The 21,508-nt window shown below is 47.5% G+C and overlaps 1 protein-coding gene across 5 annotated transcripts in view; it reads left to right on the top strand.

The window, feature by feature from the left end:
- Nucleotides 1-19,665, top strand: part of RNF220 (ring finger protein 220) — a 334,084-nt gene extending 314,419 nt beyond the window's left edge. For all 5 annotated transcript variants that reach the window (XM_084636163.1, XM_084636161.1, XM_084636164.1 and 2 more), the window contains 3 exons: nt 1,713-1,821; nt 3,191-3,265; nt 16,104-19,665. In XM_084636163.1, the coding sequence (XP_084492289.1) occupies nt 1,713-1,821; nt 3,191-3,265; nt 16,104-16,175 (256 nt within the window). In that variant the 3' untranslated portion in view covers nt 16,176-19,665. The remainder of the gene's footprint in view (nt 1-1,712; nt 1,822-3,190; nt 3,266-16,103) is intronic.
- The last annotated feature ends 1,843 nt before the right edge of the window (nt 19,666-21,508 follow it).

Raw genomic sequence — 21,508 nt, 5'->3', positions numbered from 1 at the left:
AGAGACTGTAATCAAGTCACCCCTTAACCTTCTCCTTGTTAAGCTAAATAGACTGAGCTCCTTGGTTCTATCGTTAGAAGGCAGGTTTTTCTAATCCTTTAATCATCCTCTGGGCTCTTCTGTGAACCCTCTCCAATTTATCAACCTCCTTTTTCAATTGTGGTACCAGAACTGGACACACTATTCCACCAGTGCCAAATACAGAGGTAAAATAATCTCTCTACTCCTCCTCCTCGAGATTCCCCTGTTTATGCATCCCAGGATGGCATTAGCCCTTTCGGACACATCATCACACTGGGAGCTCATGTTCAGCTGATTATCCACCATGACCCCCCAAATCTTTTTTCAGAGTCACTGCTTCCTGGGATAGAGTCCCCCATCTTGTAAGCATGGCCTACAGTCTTTGTTCCTAGAAGTATATATTTACATTTAGCCATATTAAAATTTACAGTTTGCTTGTGCCCAGTTTACCAAGGTATTCAGATTGCTCTGTATTAGTAAACTGTCCTCTTCATTATTTACCACTTCCCCCAATTGTTGTCATCGCAAACTTTATCAAGGATGATTTTATGTTTTCTTCCAGATCATTGATAAAAATGTTATAGTGTAGGGCCAAGAACTGATCCCTGCAGGACTTCACTGGAAACACACCTGCTGGATGATGATTCCCCATTTACAATTACATTTTGAGATCTATCAGTTAGCCAGCTTTTAATCCATTTAACATGTGCCCTGTTAAACATCTCTATAGTTTTTTAATCAAAATGTCATGTAGCACCAGGTCAAATGCTGTACAGAAGTCTAAATATATTACATCAACACTATTACCTTTACCAACCAAACTTGTAATCTCATCAAAAAAAGGTATCCAGTTAATTTGTCAGGATCTCTTTTCCATAAATCCACATTGATTGGAATTAATTATAATCACCTCTAGTCAAGTCCTTTAATTTTTTATTAATCAAGTTCTTTATGACCCGCTCCATTATCTTGCTCAGGATCGATGTCAGACTGACAGGCCTTTAATTACCCAGGTCAGTCCGTTTACCCTTTTTAAATATTGGCACATCATTAGCTTTCTTCCAGTCTTCTGGAACTTCTCCAGTATTCCAAGATATATTGAAAATCAGCATTAGCTGTCTTCTGAGCCAGGTCTTTTAAAACTCTTGGATGCAAGTTATCTGGGCTGCTTATTTCAAAATGTCTATGTTAATAGCTTCTATTTAACATCCTCCTTAGGTACTAGTGGAAAGGAAAGAGTGCTGTCACCACCATGTGATAAGACTACTTTTTGCTCTTGAGAGAAACACACCTTCCCAGCTCTAGAGCAGTACTTTGAGCTTTGTTGGGATGACATTGACCTGGGGCCTCTTGCAGTGATAGGGAAAGAAGGGAGTAAAGGGCCGTGACTCCTGTTTCCACCATTTAGTTTCTGCTTAAACACGTTCTGTATAATGTTACCTACCCAAAATCCTTCTCTTTTTCAGATCTCTGCAGAGGCTTTACATGCCAGTGTGTTTGCCAGAGCTTCTGGCATAAAGAATGCAAACCATGGGCTTCTTAATAACCCTCCATTTCAAATAGTCCTTTGCATATGCTGAATTTGTTTCTTTGGACCTTGTCACTGCATCTTCTGCACCTACCAAAAGGACCATGAATTTAACTTTTGTAAAGCATTACCAAGTAGCCCTGACTTTCATCATCTCTTGCAGAATTACAGAAGACTCTGCAGTGACAACATTTGAAGCGTTAAAGGCTCGTGTCCGGGAGTTAGAAAGGCAGCTTTCCCGTGGAGACCGCTATAAATGTCTCATTTGCATGGTGAGTAGCACTCCAGTTGTGGCAATGAATCAGAAAACGTCTCGGTACCTTTGACTTGTCTTTGCTGAGGTGGGGAAAGGGGTGAATCCTACTAGTTTGGTAAGGTGAATCCATCCCTGTCCTTACACAAGGAAAAAATCTCTTCCTTTTTCTGACTAAATGCGTTGCAAGTTTCTTTCCAGGTGTTTCTGTGTGTGTGTATCAGTTATATCATTTCATTGGTGTTTGTAGCAGTCTGTGTTAGGAGCAGAAATTTCTAACTTCATGGGACAGCATTCCCCTTTCAAATTGACCATGCAGACTCCCAAGTGCCTGCGTTTTCCTCTTCCTGCATGTGCAGAGTTGCACATCCCTAAGGAGAGGAGAATGCGTGATTTGAGACCCTCCATGTGGCTTGAAGGCAAGAATTTTGCCTATGCATTTAAAAGTTGCCTGTGTCCTGTTAGTTTTATGTGTGTTGTCGCTTTGGCTTCCCTAAAGAAGGGCTGCAGCTCCCTCTAATGGCTCAGAGTCTGCAGATTTTTGCCTCTCTCGTCTGGTTTTATTTCCGAGCTCTGTTTGTCCCATGGGTCAATAGAAGAAGAAAATGTTGCTTGGATGGAGTTGCCAGTGAAACGGCTGGTGCAAGATGGATCAGGCAGACTCCCATCTCTGATTCTAGGGCTGACGTACTGTCTGTTGTTGATTCCTGCCCTCATTAATAAATCACTTGAAAAGACTAGCGCGCGAATAGGTGCTGCTGAAATGACTACAGTATTCTTGGTAGCTAGTTAAGCTATTCCAGCAGAGTGGGCAGCTGTGATGAGAGTTAATCTTATCCCTTATCTCTGCTCTTGCACAATCTGGTGACCTTTCCATTGGAATAATGGTACGTGGGCACAACTTCCCTACTATAAAAGACCCATGGAATAACCATGGCTGGCCCAGGTCTACTGACTCAGACTCATGGGGCTATAAAATTGCAGTCTAGACGTACCACTCTAGCTAACCAGGATGAGCCATGTCACCACCAGGTGGGTTATGGACTTCTGTCAGGCAAAGAAATGGCCTACAGGAGACTTTCCACCTCTGTTACTCTTGAGCTAAAGTTTAGATCCCTGCTTAGTTTTCACTCAGTCCTGAAGTCAGTGAGAGTTTGCCTGATTTCTGTGCTTTGTTTCTGTCTGATGCATCACATCTGGCTCACTGTATATGGAGCAACTCCTGAGCTGTGTTCTTATTAAGATGGGAGGAATGGGAAGCATTTACTCTGGGTAACTGCCCTCTTCTCCTGCCCCCTCCCCAAAGCGAATACCCTGGTGACATAGTTGTAGGCTGGGAATCAGCCAGCCTTTTATGTGACGAGAATGTCTTCGCTTTTTCTCTTCAGGACTCTTACACAATGCCCCTGACTTCCATTCAGTGCTGGCATGTGCACTGTGAAGAATGCTGGCTGCGGACTCTGGTGAGGCACTCGGCTGCTTTCTCATTGACTCGTAGACTTCTCCCTCTCCCCAGACATGTACTTACATTGCAGGAGAGGTTCTTGCTTAATAGGAAATGGGCTCAGTGGGGTTCTGCGTATGTGGGGTGCCCAAACTTTTATTAAACACACCGGTCAGATTTAAGTCCTTCCGGTTTGATTTCATTGGGCGGAGCTGGGCTTGAGTTACCCTCCCTGAAGAGTGGTCCTGCTCACTCTTTACTCACTGATGGGAGGGCTCAGTGTTGGAACAGCGCCACGTGTGGAATTCCTGTTGACTTCCAAAGGAGTTTCCTGCACTGTGCAGCTGCAGCTTGGACCCCAGTTTAGAGCCACTTAGCTGGGATCCACTGGCCTGTGCAGCACCCATCGGTGCTATTTCCTTCCCCTCTTCTGAATAATTGAAACAGCATCATGCAGTTTTTAACTAGTGTGGTTGATTGTCTGGAAAATTGGGCACTATTGGAAGTGTAGAAGAGGTGGCCCAGTGCCCCCAGAATTTGCGTTTTTGTTAGTTTCAAAGGGACACGCTTGTGTTGAAATTAATATTTTGTTAGTGATGCCCTTTCCTTTCCTAACCCTGACTTTTATTATCCCCTGCTGATGTTGACCATAACTCTCATTTCACTCAGCCTGGGCAATGGAGATTTGAGCTAGTCACTTTCACTTTGTGGTGCTCCGGCATTAGCAGGATGCTACAGAGTTGGGTGGCAAATGATGTATGGGGACTAGCACTCTTCTAAAAGCTGCTGCTGTTAGGTCCTGTAATGTCTTATTTTTACAGAACACATTGTAAATTTGGAGCTTCAGCTAACCTGGCGATGGGCCTTTAGATACCGCCTGTTAAATATTTTGGCTGAGAAAAGTTACTGGGATGGTGAAATGCCTGCAGCACTGGGTATCAATAGTAACCTCAGTAACTCAACTGTCCTGGGGCTGTATTTTCTAGCTATTCAGCTACACCCCTGTCACTACTTAGATTACACAGGCTTTTTTAGGCATTTAGCAGCACATTGCAAAAAACTCTTGCACAGCTACGTAGCAGTAAGGTGTTCAGATGAGGGTATGCACCGCTGATCCTAGGTGTAATCCAATTCTTCAGTGCTGGCTGCAAACGGAGAATAGAGCATTTCTATTCCATGTTGGATTTTATTCCTCCGTTTCCTTCACCCCTCTGCTCCCCGCCATCCCAAGATGGTCTTTTAGGCCAGCAGCTCCTATTGTGAGCCCTTCAGAGGCTCAGGCACTCTTCAATTTCTGTCAAGCCCCTTTGTTCCACTGACAACTTCACAGCATCCTGCGGCCTGCAATAAGACTGAATCCCTAGAAGATTGTGCTCCTGGCATTAAGGGGTTAACGCTCACTTTTCCAAGGAGAGGAGTGATTAAATTTGGTCTCACCCCTCCCTCCCCACACTGCTGTGTGGTGGGGTAAATGGGGACTGGGTTTGCTGTGTATTGGCCACGCCCAGAGCCTGACTCTCACCAGGCAGGAGGGAAGGGGATATTCCAGCAGGACGTAGGGTTAGGTGCTGGCACTTGTGTGGGGGAAGCAATTAATAAGTTGCTGCTCATCTGTTCCCCAGCCCTACCCTCTTCCTGTAGTCCGCAGTTGATTAAACCAGGACCTTTCACGAGGCATGCTCGGGCTCTCTCCCTTCTCCCAAATCTCCCAGCCTGCATTCTCATGTTTCTAATGTAACCATTAAAATGTAGCCCGAAGACAGCAATAAAAACCCTGGAACGCCTTGGTGCTTTTGTGTCTTGATCAAAGTCAATGTGTGTAATCTCGTTAAGACTGCCCTCCCCCACCCCCACCCCCTTTTTTTTTTATGAATTTAATGGCATACAGCAGCTGGGCTCAGTGTTTAATACTCACCAACCTGCACTGTTCTAATTAAGGTATCTCCTTTTATTTCGGGCACAAAAGGGACTCTTGTTTTCTTTAACAAGCGAGGAGCTGTGGGATAGTGTGTGTAATAATTGCGGCTGTTACCTTTCCCTGGGTATAAAGCCAGCTCCCCGTGGGGGTGGCAGGGAAAGCAGAAATAGCCTACGCGTGCAGCACACATGGAAAGATTTGATGGGGGGAGAGGGGCAACATTTTTCTTCTGTTGTGCAATAAACAATTTGTTGGAGTTAATAGGAGTTATGGGGGGGTGAGTTGTGTTGGGCTTCCGGCCGCTTCTGAACTGTCTGGAGATCTGCCATCCCCCTTAGTGAAAAGTCCAGATTTTCTATGCCTGTGTTTTTATATGCACAGCTGAGACCTAATGTTAGATTACATTTTCTTATGTTATATATATTAAGGCCTTAGAAACAAGGGATCAAAGTGGGAGACAAAGCTTCAAACGTCTCGCAGGAGGGCACTTGCTGGCCACATCAGTCCCCATGGAGCAGGGAGGGTGAAATAATTTTAAAAACTTATAGGGTCTGAAGATTTTCTAGAGCCAGACTGTCCTAGGGCTGAGCACCCATTGACTTCCATTTGTGTCCAGGGCAGCCCTCAGGATTGGGCCCTTAATAGGTGCTGCTCTGAAAAAGAGGCACTTTGAAAATGGCATCATGGGGCTTAATTGCTGTGTGTGCCTGACTCCGGATCAGATCTGCTGAGTTTATAAGTGAAAACCTGCGTATGGCTTTCTACCAGCTGATCCCACAGACTTTCCCGGGGTTGGAGAGTCATCATGGACACAAATGTTCTGCATTTGGAACGTAGCTAACAGTTCTGTGAATGAGACCTGAGCCAGCGCAAACTCCCCCTCTCCGTCCCATTGCTGTGTTAGCTTGCATTAGTGATTCAAGCCAGCAGATCTGGTTGCATACACACAGGATGCAGGCCTGGTTAGTAAGAAGGGCCCTTCCTACTTACTCACCAGAATAGAGCTGTACTTTACGGGTGCATCCTGAGTGTGAGAAACTGAAGGATTTGGTCAGTGCCTCTTAACACTAATGGGAGATGCCAGGCTAGATGCTGCTTTGCAGAGGCCTCTCTGAGTTGGGGAGAAACCATCTGTGCATACATGAACGGTCAGAGCATTTTAAACAAGTGTCCATCTTAACTGTTCACCCCACTGCCTGCACATAACTAACCAGCCGGGGCCCAAGAGTCAGCAATTGGCATGCGCCTGGGTCTGAGTTTTCTCAGCTGTCAGGCCACTGTATGGTTTTGAGTACATGGGAGAGGGACAGTGATGTGGGAAGCTCATTCATATCCTAGAAGTCCATATCCTAGGGCCAGTGTGGTCCTACTTGGGTTTCCGGTGTAATCAGACTAACCTTTACTGGCTTAATTTGTCTGCAGTTTTTGTTTTGTTTTTTCAGACCATATTTATGGGCTAGTTTTTACTTATAGGCTTTTCTCTGGGGCTCATCACTGCAACACTCACAAGTCAGGGAAGGAAGAGGTATCGTTGTCCCCAGTTTACAGACAGGAAGACCAAGGTACAAACATTAAGTGATTTTTCCCAAAGTCACACTGGAAGCCTGTCCAGGATCTTACAAATCCTAGCCCAAGAATTTCTAAGTAAAGTATTCCTATATTCTAAAGCCAGACGAGACCTCCTGTGTAGCACAGGCCAGAGAACTTCACAAAAGAATTCCTCAAGCAGATCTTTTAGAAAGACATCCAAACTTGAGTTAAAAATTGTCAGTGATCGAGAATCCACCATGACCCTGGGTAAATTGTTCCAATGGTTAATTACCCTCGCTGGTAAAAATTTTACACCTCATTTCCAGTCTAAATTTGTCTGGCTTCAACTTCCAGCCATTGGATCATGTTAGACCTTCCTCTGCTAGATTGAAGAGCCCAGTATTAAATATTTGTTCCACATGTAGGTACTTATAAACGGTGATCATGTCACCCCTTAACCTTCTCTTTGTTAAGCTAAATAGACTGAGCTCCTGGAGTCTGTCACTAGAAGGCAGGTTGTCTAATCTATTAATCATTCTCAAGGCTCTTCTCTGAACCCTCTCCAATTTATCAACATCCTTCTTGAATTGTGGGCACCAGCACTAGACACAGCGTTCCGGCAGCAGTCACACCAGTGCCCAATAAAGAGGTAAAATAACCTCTCTGCTCCTACTCGAGATTCCCCTTTTTATGCATCCCACAATTGCATCAGACCTTTTGGCCACAGCGTCACACTGAGAGTTCATGTTCAGCTGATTATCCACCATGACCTTCAAATCTTTTTCAGAGTCACTGCTTCCTGGGATAGAATCCCCCATCATATGTGTGTGGCCAGCATTATTTGTTCCTAGATGGATACATTTACATTTAGCTGTATTAAACCACACATGATTTGTTTGTACCCAGCTTACCAAGTGATCCAAATTGCTCTGAATCAGTGACCTGTCCTCTTCATTATTTACCACTCCCCCAATTTTTGTATCATCTGCAAACTTTATCATTGATGATTTTGTGTTTTTTGTCCAGTTCATTGATACAAATATTAAGTAGCGTAGGGCCAAGAACCAATCTCTGTAGGACCTCACTACAAACAGGCCCGCTTGAGGACGATTCCCCATTCAAAGTTTCATTTTTGAGAGCTATCAGTTTGCTTTTAATCCATGCAATGTGTGCAATGTTAATTTTATGTCATTCTAGTTTTTTAATCAAAATGTCATGCAGCATCAAGTCAAACGCCTTACAGAAGTCTAAGTATATTACATCAATATTATTACCTTTATCAGCCAAACTTGTAATCTCGTCAAAAAAAGATATCAAGTTAATTCGACAGGATCTATTTTCCATAAACCCATGTTGATTTGCATTAATGACCGTACTCTCCTTTAGTTCTGTATTAATTGAGTTCCATATAAGCTGCTCCATTTTCTTGCCCAGGATTAATTACCTGGGTCAGCCCATTTACCCTTTTTAAAAATTGGAACAACATTAGCGTTCTGGAACATCCTGAGTGCTCCAACACTTACTGAAAATCAGCATTAACAGTCTAGTTATCTCCTTAGCCAGCTCTTTTAAAACTCTTGGCTGTAAATTACTTGGAGCTGCTGATAATAAAATGTTTAACTTTAGTAGCTTCTGTTTAACACCTCCAGAGATACTAGTGGAATGGAAAGAATGTTATCATCACCATAAGATGAGACACTTTCATCTGTTTTTTCCCCAAATATAGATCTTAAATATTTATTAAATACTTCTGCCTTTTCTGCATTATTATTGATAATTCTAATATTTCCATCTAGTGATGGACCAATTCCATTGTCAGGATTCTTTTTGTTCTTAATGTTCCTTTTGTTCTTATTGTTCCTAATATATTTTTAAAACTCCTTATTGTCCTTAATTCTGCTGGCCATAGTTTTCTCTTAGTGTCCCTTTGCTTCCCTTATCAGTTTTCTACAATTTCTAACATCTGATTTATATTCATTACTATCGACTTCCTTTTTCTTTCTTTAGTGCTGCCTTCGCTTCCCCCCCTTTAACCATCCCCTCCTTCCTCGGTTGTGGCTTTTCAGCATCTAATTAGGTGTTCTTAAATGATTACCAGTTATCATTCACATGAGTTAGAGCTCCAAGACCACTCTCTGTCTCTCAGCACATGAGCTCTGTGTGAGGTGTAGCTGTGTTGTAATTCAGGATGGGAGAGCGTTTTTATCCTGGGTTCTGTGCATCTAGACCCAGCACCTCCTTTGCATATTCATTCACTCATCTGGTTAGCAATTCTCAGACTAAGGCATATTTGAATATAAGTAAATGATGGCACTGCAAGACCAAAAATGAGCTTTTAAAAAATCTTCAGATTCCTGGAACTCGCCTTAACAGTACCTTCTGAACAGATCTGTCAGAAAAGCCATGTTCTCAGATTTAATACATATTTTTCTTGTAGATGGTACTAGTTAATACTGAGCCTTGTAACCTTCCTCAGGTAACTAGTGCGTGTCCCAAAATACATGTATTGTGGGTGGCTATTTGCAAAGCTGGCGTAACAGTCAGAAAACTATAACTCATTCCTGCCTTTCACTGGCTTGTGCCACGTCCTTTGTGGATTTTTCCTGAAGCCTCATGGGGTAGCAACTCTCCCCTCTTCCATCCTCTTCGGGGCATGGACCTAGCTTTATATTTGTCTGCAAAGCACCATGCATACCCTACTGCTGTGGAAATAAATGACAAAACACCAGCACAGATGAATGGTATGTTTTGAAATATGGCCTACAATGTGTGGGCACATTTTGTGTACACACACACACACACAGGGGCGGAAGTATGGTCTAGTTCAGAAGCAGGGGATCCTGGGTTCTGTTCCCACCTCTGGCAGTGTGCTCTCTTCATAACTTTGGGTGTCTCCCTGCAGCTCTCTCTCTGAGCTTTGGTGAGGTGCTTTGAATGCTGTGGGTGGCTATGTAAGTCCTATTTGCCTTCATCTCCTTTGCATCTGGGTAGTGCATTCTGTTTGGAAACTGATCACTGTTCACAGACTAACAGGATAGCAGGAACAGCTTAAGCCCTAACTTCAAGTTTCCTGCCTTATCTGGTTGAAAACAAATGTAGTGTAATTCTTTTTTTAAGAGGTAGCTTTAAGACAAAAAGCTCCAGTCCTTCCTGGCACCAAGTGAGCCTTAACAACTTCTCAACATCGCAGCTCTTGTTAATTTATTTTTCAGACTACCCGAAGTGATTAGCCCATATTGTGGATCAATCACTTGCCAAATTTTAATTAAGACGGGAGGGGAAAAAATAAATCCCGTCTTGATCCCAGCCCCTTTTCTCTACCGTGTTTCAGCCCCGGAGCAAACTTCTTGCAGCAGAGTTTTATAAACCACTGAAAACTGAGGTTTATAAGGGAAAAGCTGAGATGCTTTTCTGCAGCACACGCTGCTATAACACATCAAGGCTTTTCCATGGAGCAATGATGAAAGGAGCAGAAGGACGGGGTGGGGGGGAACGGCCGACAGGTGTGACTTATTATTCCACACCATTTTTATTTCAAGGGAAAAGTTTAGTAACCCCAGCTGGCAGGTGAGAAGGGGGGAACAAATACTTTTTCATTGTCCCTGTGCCAGGACATGTGTGTGTGAGAATAGCTTAATTGCCTATAGTAATAAATACTATACACCGCCAAAAATGTGGTCAAATGCAAGGAACAAGGTTGTAAGTGATTTTAGTGTTTAAAATACAACTCCATGCTTAGAACGTGGGGTTCTGAATGTAGCGCACATGCTGATGTGTGCAGGGACATCAGCTTAAAAAAAAATAAGCTCTTCCCAGGAGACTAAAGTCATTATTTTTCTCTGGACTGTTTAACACTAAACATAGATACTAGGGGGACCTAGAGACCCTGGGCCTTCCAGCTGTGTGTGTGCAGCCAGCCTGCTTAAAGTCTAAGCTGCAGAAGGTAGTTAAGATGGCATTGTTCACGCTCCGGCACTCCCCACCCTGTGAGCCAGAACAAGCTGTCCTATCCAAGCTCAGCGAAACAACATTCTCCCCCCTCATAAAATTATCCACACTAGGGTGTTCCTCTTGGTGGGACCCAGCTTGCTGGTTTGGACTCTGGAGCAATGTAGTCTGTACCTATGTGCCTTGACGCAGGAACGTTCCTGAAGAGAGAACAAGAGAAATACTAACCCTGCCTGGAAGGGCTGGATTCTCATGTCTGTGGTCTGAGCCTTCCTTGGGCCACTGGAACAGCTATTCCCATTTCTCTGGTTTGCGTCACTTTGAGGCTCTGTTCCGATCCAGAGTAAGTTTCAGATCAAGGGCTAATCAGGGCTAGATCTTTGAATAAGAAACTGTCAAAATGGCAGACACCACCTGTGGTTGGATTTCTGCCATCTTATGTAGCTGAAAGTTGTCTTCATGAAATTCTTGAAATTTCGTGCGTGGAGGGCAGTTCCCACAAGATCCCATCTGCATTGGAAGCAGAAGGCACAAACCCCCAAGGAAATAGAACCGAGGGGCCTGTGTGGAGCCAGTGATTCAAATCAACCCCCCTAAGTTTGCAGGGTATTGAGTTTGAGATACTTTTTCTAAGTAGAGAAAGGACAGATTCATAGATTCCAACCCCAGGAGGGGCCACTGTGATCCATTCTGGCCAGAGAACTGTCCCCAAATAATTCTTAGAGACTCCTAGCCCTTGCCCTGTCCTGTGTTCTGGTGGGCATCAAGTAGTGCAGTGGGACCGCCTGAAGGATGAGTTCTACTTCCAGGCACTTTGGGCCCTCTGCATACTGGGTCCAGTGTGTGGAGAGAGCTGAAATGCACGCGCACGATACACAGATTGCTTTCAGACGAGAATATTTTCCCTGTCACTCTCAAGCTCCCAGCATTCAGTTGTCTGATCTCTAGTTAGTGCAGTTATCCCGGAGAAGAGCGGGGAGCTGGGAGACTTCTCTGTGCTCAGGCTGGAACAGCAAAGTGATCTTGGGTTTTAATTGCTTTTTCCCTCCTTGTCTTTATTCTCAACGAGTTCTGGAGTTCAGTGAACCGGGTTGACCCCGTGAGGGCTGGGTATGGCTGCGTGGTGGGAATTTCTCCGTTATACAGGTGCACTTGATGGAAAGGGTTTCCCTTGCCTTTCTCAGGTGGGGCCCCCAGTTGTTCATCCCCTTTCCTAGGAGTTTTATGTGTACGTGTTGCTCAGACAATGCTCTGTCACTCCAGAGAAGCCTGCCAGTTTGAAATCCACCTCTCGCTGGGGCCTGTCTCTGTATTCCAGGAGGATGTGCTGGTCCCCATCTCTCGGGACACATGCAGAGAGGCGATGGGGTCTCTCTCTAATAGGGCGAACTGAGCAGGAAAAGGTCCATTAAAGTTCTTCCCCTGGCTGCGTTTGGCCAGAGCCGGGCAGCCCCATTGACTGCAGTGAGGCTGCAGGGCGTGTCTGTGGAGGCTCTTCAGCACTGCATGAGAGCACCTAGTGTCTGTGGAGCACTGTCCTCTCACCCCTGCTTTCTCCCCCCTACCCCCCCCCATCAGAGTGACAGCACCAAGCCATTCCATGGGGTGGGAGCTGCAGAAAGAATCCGCTTCCCTTGTGTAATCAGCGGTGAGGTGCGATTGGACAAATATTTCATTGCCTCTTCCTTAATGAGCTGCTCCTGGGAAGGAAAGGGTCGAGACAGATGTGCAGGAGCTAGCCACATCTGGAATCCTTAGCATGCTCACTTTTGCTTGCTGGGGCACATTGCAGGCAGGAATTGAGAACTTGCCAACCACCACTCCGTGTAACGCTGATCGCTGTGCGCAAACCTCTCTGCTCCTCTGGCACCTACAGAGACCATACACCCTGCCCTCCTGTGAGAGTGGGGAGCCCGGCAGCCATGAGGCTGCAGGAAACCCCTGCACGAGCAGAGAATCTGCACAGCCATGCCAGTGGTTCTGTCGGATGTGAATTGAAATACATTGTATTGATGCACACAGTGTGGGCCCCCAGGTGTCTGAATCTCAGCATCAGTGCGACAGACCCCAGCCTGAAATGACAGAGAATAGCTTTAAAAATTGGTCACTCTGCCTCTTCATATCAACCTGCCATGACCCCCAAGAACAGGGACCTGCTTTGTAGGCGAGCATTCAGCCCAAGAGCAGGCTCTTCTTGGCAGCTCTAGGATCCAGAGCGCAGGTCCTGAGAGAGACGCAAAAGGCTGCATTGTAACCTGGGCATCTTGAAGTGCGTGTACTGATTTTTAAGCCTACCCGCCAGAGCGTGGTGTTGGTGGCAGAGCCTAGAGAGCAGCTTGGCTCTGTAAAGGTACTTGCCTTGTGGACCACCTTGTGCCAGGCACTCCACAGGCACAATGAGAGACAGGCCCTGCCCTGAAGCACTTAAATTCTACAGAGACAAGACAAAGGGTGGGAAGCAGAGGCTGAGAGAGGGGAAATGACTTGCCTGAGATCGCTGCAGAGCTGGGACCAGAACCCAGGTCTCCTGACTCCTAGTCTACTGCCCTAGCCACAAGGGCACAGTGTATCCTGTGCTCTGGGTGATTTGAGGGTTTTTAGTGGCTTTATTTGCCTCCAAGGCAGGTTGGGGGGGCGGGGCTTTGGTGACGCTTTAGATCTGACTTCAATGGCACCAAGCATTTCCATCTCTCATGTGAGGCCTGGTGAGAGTTCAGCCCCTCTGAAATGACCCCTTGACACCCGATCCTTCCGAAGGTCACAAATGGCAGAAAACGAGGAGGCAAGCGGGTGAGGTAATATCTTTTATTGGACCAACTTCTGCTGGGGAGAGAGATTGGTATTCCCTCCCCCGCCCGTGTCTCTCTAGTGTACTGGGGCCAGCGCGGCTACCTCTACGCTGCAGAAACCAAGGCGACTCAGTGGTCGGAGGCCTGTCAGCGGCAGCTTGCACCAGGAGGGCGAGGAGAATTGACTTGGCCTTGTCTGCACTGAGTTCTTAGTGGCACAGGTACAAGCCCCTAGGGCAGACACACCTTACACCTGTTCAACGCTGGGGTAAGCTGCGAGGATCCAAATTCCTCTGCACTGATGTAATTTGTCCTCATTAAGCGGGTTGCACGAGTGGCTACAAACCCAGTGTAGACATAGCCTGAATTTGTCCTGGAAGTCAGAGGCGTTTCCTACTTGGGTTTGAGGTTTCCCTGCCCCGTGGGTGCTCGTTGTGCAGAGCACAGCTGATGCTAATTGTAGCGTCAGAGAGAGCATCCAACTCTTCTCTCGTCATCAGAGCTGCCACTGGCAGCAATCAGTGCAGCATGGCCAGATCCGAACCTGCCCTTCCACGGAGCCCGGATCCTGCAAACCTGCTGAGCGCACTGCTCTAACGCCCACTTTCTGCCCTGGCTGCAGAGGTCAAAACAAGCCCCTCTTGGGAGCACCGCTCTTCCTCCCAAGAGAATCTGCCTCCTCTGGGTCAGTCTGTGCGAGCCGTAGCAGCCGGCTGGCATTCCCCGCTTCGTACAGCCCTGGGTGCCTGTCGGATTCCACAGGGCCTGTTGCCGGGCATGCTGTCTGGGGAGTTGGGCTGGAAAGGAACGGCTGGGAAGCAGGTTGACAGCAGCAGGCAGAAGAGTTGGGATGCTCAGACGGAGCCTGTGCTTGCTGCTTTGACGCAGGAGTCAGGAGGTTGTGTTCTGAGGCCATCTGTTAGTGTCCAAAGCCAGCACGGCTGATTTCCAGGCCTACTGCAGCCCTGCTTGCGTGTAGCGGAGGATCAGTAGCCACAGAGCCATCTTTGTCCCTTTCTCGTCAGCTGTCTGTCACACCTGCCAATCTAATGATGAGCAGCTTAGGTTGCCCCCGATTCGGAGGCTTATTAACACCCTCTGCCTGTCAGGATCCATGACAGATGGCGCACCAGCCATTGTTTCATTTCATGCAGTGCTGGTGTCATCCTTCCGTTACCTCGCCGGGGTTTGGAGTTTGCTTGTTTCAGTTCACCGTGGCAGCAGATACAGACTCCTCTGTAGCGTGGGGCAGAGGGCTTGGAATTCCTGTTCCCATTGGCTGCCCTGTTCCCATTGGCTGTGGGGCGTTTGAACAGGACCTCGATCTGTATAGTTCTGGGGCTCCGAGACTTGGATTGTGTTGTGCTCTGAACACGGGGTTTGAGAGGTCCTGGAATGCAGCTAGCTGAACCCCCACATTGCCTCGATCTTCCTTGCTGGGTGGCTCCTAGGAAGCAAGAGTGCAGCCTCCAAAGGCCCCTGAGCCACTGTGTCAGGAAGAGAACTTCCAGCCCCGCAGGGCATTGGGGGCTCCATGATGCTGAGCTGGCCCCCCACCGCCCAGGTGTAACAGCATCCACAGGAGCATTGCACAGCAGGTGGGGAGCGATGGTGGAGGAGGCATTAACTCTTGGAGCAGCCCTGACCTAGGGATGCTATCTGCAGCCCAAGGGAGGTTGCAAGCTGCAGACAGCCACTCCATCCCCTCCAGATCCCATGAAGGGGCTTCTAAAGGGTCAGGGGAAAAGTAAGAACGCTCCCTGGGGCTGGCACTCCCCATGCTGCTCCTGCTGCTTAGAGGAGCAGCACTGAAGCCTTAGGACCAGTGTCTTTCCCCACACTCCCTGTCGTCCTGTTCAGTGAATGCCACAGTGGCCATGAGAGCGTCATTCTGTGTAACACAACGCCCCATGCTGGGTTGGCAGATGTGGGGGTCAGACCCAGGACCCCTGGTGCTAAAAGCATGCACCTCTACTGGTCCATTAGCACAAAGGCTCTAAGCAATTGATATTCCCCTCACTGGGCCAGCGGTCAGTGAAGACAGAGCTACACCCAGGGTGGGCTACATCTGACACCCAGGGGCCAGCACACAGCTCGGTCGGGTGGGAAGGATGGAGCGGGACAGTTGGAGCCAAAGTTGGTGCTGTAAAGAAGGGGATGGAGGAGAATCGGCTAACTGTTGCACTGAATTTCAGTTTTCTGCCGAGCGCTAATCCAGCTCCAAGCCTCCTGGCTGTTTCCTCGGAGCTGGTGCTGCCCAAGCAGCGTCTGTAGATGGGGACTCTCGAGAAGAGCTGGCATGTGGGCAGGGGGTTAAAAGGATGCAGAATGAATGCCCCTGATGAGTCAAAGCATGAATGAGATGCACTCAGGCTGGATTCTCCTCTTCCTTGAGCCTGTGGCCGGGGACCTCCTAGGTGCATACCGTGTTAGCAGGGATTGTGTTGGGGAAGGGGGTGCCTGATTCCCCTCAGAGGGCTCATACCTGCTGCTCAGAGGGCATCCCCTCTCTGTCCTGTTTCCTTCATGGCAGGGGTCCTGGGTATTGGGAGGCCTTGGCCTTTCCTGCTTCCATATTGTCATCCCCAGCATCACAGCCGAGGGGAAACTCGCGCCGTTGTCCTGCGTCCGCCTAGCTGACATTTCTCTTTCTGTTCCTCTGCTGGCTGCAGGGTGCTAAGAAGCTCTGCCCCCAGTGTAACACCATCACGTCTCCCGGAGACCTCAGGCGCATCTACTTATGAAGGACACAGCTGGAGGGCGGGACACAGCTACCCGGATCAGCTAATCACACCGAGGGGGGAAAACGATGATAAAAAAAGACGTTTAAAACCAATAGACTCCAGACATGGACTCGAGGATAAAGGAGCCGCGGGGAAGCCTCGGCTTCCATGTCTGTCGTTTTGGGACCTCCTTTGGCGACTCTACTGCAGGCAAAACCAAACCCTTTTTTAAAACCAGTGTTCCCCTCTCCCCAGAGCTGGCTTTGCATTGCGGATGGCTTGTGAGCCCTTCCTTTGGACTGTGCGGTTCACGCCTCCAACCCCAGACGACTGGGAAGGGACCCTTGACGGAAAGATGTTAAATAACCTGTAACTTGTGTTCTTTGTTCAGTTTGGTTGGTTGGGTTTTTTTTGTTTTTGTTTGTTTTTTTGGGTTTGTTTTTTGTTTGGTTGGTTGGTTTTTTTGGTGGTGTTCTAGTGATTAAAAAAGGTTTAAAGAAAAAACACACAGGCAGAAAATGAAGCACATGTAATATAGATTATATATGTTTACAATGTTGTGTATAAATGGGATAGACACAAACATTACATACTAATAAGTTGCCCTTTTTTTTGGTTGTATTTTTTTTAAAGAAGAAAAAAATGAGCAGAGAACATTAAATCCATATTTTTCTTGGTTCTGCGAAGCTTTGGCATTAAAGTCATTAGTTTAAAAAAAGTATATATCTACATATCTATAATGTAAATGGTTTAATGTTCTGTGGTGTATATTTCCTCGGTCAGATATGAAGTTAACAGCTTTTTAGTAATGGCTGTTGCAGCTCCCATAACTTACAAGACTTATGGGGAGTAGGGGAGATGGGTTTTGTCATTAGTCGTAGCTGATGGGGCTGTTTCGCATAGAATCGTTATCCCACAGAAAGCCAGCAGCGTTTAGTTTCTCATTGGGGGGGCAGCTGGAAAGGTCTGGCTCAGGTGCTTTCACCTCTTTTCCATCTGGGGCACGGGCAGGAGTTGAGATTAGCTGGGAGACAGGAATGAACCTGGCCAAGTGCAGCTGTCTCCAGTGGCTGGGAATCTGCACCCCAAAGCTTCAGTTAACCCAACCATTGCCCACGAAAACCAAAGGCCATGCCCTTGTCCGAGCAAAAACGTGCCACTGGCTTGTTTTGTTCCCACTGGAAAGGAATTCACTGCCCAATGGCCCAGGGTGCTCTCTCTGCTCCAGAGCGCCTCCTATGCCCACAGGAGAGGTGGGGCCATGGCACAGGCTCGGGACCATGGCACAGGCTCGGGGCCAAGGCTTCAGTCTGTGCTCTCCCTTCTGGCTGAGACCGTTGCAGGCTGAGTAGTAGGGGGTGACTACAGTGCAGGGAAGGAAGACTCTTGCTAGAGGTGTTCTCTGGGGAGGCTGCTGTGCTGCCTTTTTTACCATCTCCGTCCATCCTGCTGTCTTGTTCTACCGCTTTGCCAGTACGAGAGGCCTCAGAATTGCACTGACTTTCTCGTATGAGCTCTTTGCTACAGTGGAAGGTTGCTTTAGATCGCCGATCTCTTCCAGAGCCTGCCTGGGCCGGGGTTCCTAGGACATGGTGCACGTTCCTCCTCCTAAAACAATGCAAAGTAACTTCCGCATCTAAGTAAAGGGTGTTGCTAGGGCCCCTCTCTCAGGCCACTGAGTTGGCAAGGAGAACCCAGCCTCACCGAACTGACTAAGATGAGCAAAGATTCAGATACTTCCAGTCAGTGCCAGAGATCCCCAATGACCTTATCCCAGGAGATTTCTCCCAGCTTCTTCCACAGCAGCACCTACAGCAGCTCTCAGTTGTCCTTAGCTTCCAGGTCCACAGCCGCACACAGCTGTCACTAGCTGAGGGTTGCCATCTGCTCCCCTATTACCTTGGGAACAAAGAAACTAATACGATTTTACCTACCAAAAAGCAACGTACGCCTCTCGAGCCACTTGAGTTTTGCAAGGCTGCGTGAGCGTTGTTTAAAGGTTCTCACTGGTGGCTGTTGTTGCCAGGGTGGTGACCTTGCAGGACAGTAGCCCAGAGTTGAAATGTGGGAGGAGGGAAGTTGGTGAAGTTACCCTTGTGGTGGTATTCACCAGGCAGCCCCCCCTCACTAGCTGTCTCACTTCATGAACCCAGGTGAGAGACCAGAATAAGCTAGACACAGGAATATTGTACCTCCAGGGGTCATTTGAAGGCCTTTTGGAAGCCTCCTACTTGCTGGATTTCTTGGTGTTGGCCACCTGGCCACTATAGGGTGTGCTGACATCAAGAGGGTCTCCCGACTCCTCCCCAGCACTGCAAAGATGGTTTGTGTTTTGCAGTAACAGAATATTTGAGGAGGCAGCTTTTCTCAGTGATGATAGTTCTATCGCAACTTCCCTACCTGAGTGTCTGATGTCTTCTCCTGGGAGCTGCCATTTTGGTCAGTGTCTTGCTGTTTGATGTCTAAAGGACCCTGTTGCACAAAATAAATCTGTCTCCTGATGGAATTATATCTCTTCCCCCTCCGCCAACAAAGATGATATCACTTAACTCTGAGCTTCCTGGGTCCTTACGCTCTCAAGGCAGCAACCTTTACCTATAGTACAGTTGTTGCCCCTGTGAGTCTATCCCGGGCGTCCGTGGCCATTCCCTGGTAGCTAACATGCTGCACATGTGTACCTTCTTGGGCGGTCTTTGGGAGATGAAGAATCTGTGACTGCGAGAGAAAACTCTTCTAACATTCCAAGTTTGGAAGTTTCTCCCCTGCAGAGACAGGCCTGTGAGAGCAGCGGGAGGGGCTGCACGTGCAGTTAAGCCTTGGAACGCCATTCGTTCTGCTGGGAAGTAGCCCTGCCTGTAGCACTTAAGCCCTGGGAAAGGCAGTCAGTAGGGTTGGTTTTTAAATTGGAATAATAAACTCTGCAAGGGGGGCCGCCTTGCCCAGCACTAGCTGCGGGTGCCCTTGGTACTAGAGCTGGGATCTCTCTGTGAATGGAACTGGAGAATGCGCAGTGATTTTTTTTTTTTTAAGGCAGTTGGGAATGGGGAAGTGGGGAGGGCAGGTTCCCCAGTGCCCGAGCTCTGCCTTGCAAGGAGGCACTGAGAGCCAGGCTCTCTCTCGTGTGTTGTGGAGCAGCAATGTGCTGTGTACGTATCTGTAAAACCATATGTAACCAGTAATGTTTTTTTTTTTTAATGTAAAGCCGTCCCTGTTTTTAAGAAGGGTGGGGATCTGAGGGGAGAATGGAGAGAGAAGAGTCTCATTCTGGCCTTCTCAGGAGCCAGCCGCGTTTTGTAACCAACGATCGCTTTCTCCTCTTCCACAATGAGCTTAAACAAAAAAACAAAAAACAAAAAAAGAAATTAACTCTCTTTGCCCAAAGAATCCCAATTGCACAAGGTGATATTCCAGTTGTGTCAATGATTGTGTGTCAATGTATATTATATAAAAAGGTACTTGTCATTCCCGTTTGTAAACTACATTTGACATTAATTAAACGAGTATAAATCTTCCCGGTCTCGCCTTCCTTCCCTCTCTCCGTCTTGGCTCTCTGGAGCGGGTGGGGATGTGACTGTGATGCACCTTTGCTCCTGCACCCGGTATTGGCCTGTGGCCGAGGGCTTTGAGCACTGAGACAGCTGTTGCTCCTAGGCCCAGGCACGCGCAAGTTGTGGGGTCGGAGGATGTTAGCAATATACTGCAGAGTCTCGAGGTGGCCATTCCTCAATTGGAATGGGAGGTGACCTTGGTGGGAGACAATGGGTGTCAGCAGTACAATGGGAGATAGACACTTCTCCAGCCACGTCCTGTCTTTTTTCTGGACTAATCAGAACGGAGATGATCATAAGCAGACAGCTTCCCATTCAAACCTGTCAGACACTGATAGATTCCCAGGCCAGGAGGAACCGTTGTGATGAGCTCGTCTGACCTCTTGTAGAGCACAGACCAGCCTCAAAATAATTCCCAGAGCAGATCCAACCTTGATTTAAAAGTTGTCAGTGATGGAGAATCCACCCTGGCCCTGGTGAATTGCTCCAGTCGTTTTCTCCATCAAAACCGTATGCCTGATTTCCAGTCTGAATTTGTCTGGCTTCAGCTTCCTGCCATTGGATCATGTGAGACCTGTCTCTGCTAGATTGAAGAGCCTGTTGTTAAATATCTGTTCCCCACATACATCCTTTCCTTGATGCAGAGGGCCTGGATGTATCTGCACATACTACTAAGTGGGCATTTTTCCTTCTGAGCTCATCCCAGCACACAATGCACCGGTTCCCCTTAGATTTGCAAACAGTGCAAAATCCACATTGTATATTCATATCCTGCGAGTGGAGTTGGCAGTTGCTCTTTGCTTGACTACTTCATTGATCTTTTTTTTTAAACTACTTCTTGAGTCCAGATTCCCTGATTTGCCGTGCGTGTGTGCTCCCATGTGCAAGTTTCAGATTGGAAAAATTGCTTTTTAATGGTTAAGATTTCCCAGCTTGTCAAAGGGGACTATAATAAATTCACTCCGAACAACGCCCCCCATGCAGAAGAGATGCATATTTAGTCCAGCTGTGATCTTTTCCTTAACAGTGTTCTGTGCTGCAGGTAACTTACCTAGCTTGTGCCAATGGAACTTTCCACAGCAAAATCTGCTGTGTGCAGATGCCCAGACCCTCCAGACTCCAGTAATGAAGAACTGGAGCAGGCGTAGGGAGAGCTCTGGCGGTCTGTAAGAAAATCAGTGTCATTGTGAAAGTTAAGGTCCAGGTTTTGCCCAGCCCAAGCACTGACCTTTTATTTCTAGTACGGGAGGAGTGACCAGGCAACCGGATCTGACCCCGTTCTGCTAAGTGCTGGGCGCCCGTGAGAAAATACAATCCCTGACCTACCTGAGATTAGACAGCATCTCCCGTGAGACCTGTCCCTTTCTCCTGAGCCATCTCAGACTTTTCTCAACGCTTTTATTATCACCACTGAAAAGTTTCAGATATGACCTTTGAGTGAGGTGCCAAAAAGCAAACACTGAAACGTGGATGAGCCGGCCTCATTTTCCGGCGCTCATGCGCCAGCCTGAGGCCACGACATTTTGTGATAAACCTGGATCATGGCCCCGGAGGGGCTCGGAATTCTGTATGCATATGAATGACCTGATCCCCAGGTGGCCAGGCTGGCTTGAGACAGAATTGTACTTTAACCACAAACCAGCTGTCATTTTTTGGGTGGGTTGCAAATAGATCACACTTGTAACGTGCACTGTGTCCCCTTTCCAGTAGATACCTCATGCAGGGGTGATGGCCTACTAGTGCTAGCAGATAGCGTGCTCCTTTTAGCTCACGCTATAGAGGGCTACCTAAGGTATTTATGTAGCC

Source organism: Lepidochelys olivacea, assembly GCF_965140295.1.
Source record: "Lepidochelys olivacea isolate rLepOli2 genome assembly, chromosome: 8".
NCBI classification, from domain to species: domain Eukaryota; kingdom Metazoa; phylum Chordata; order Testudines; family Cheloniidae; genus Lepidochelys; species Lepidochelys olivacea.
This window is presented reverse-complemented; position numbering and strand designations above follow the sequence as displayed.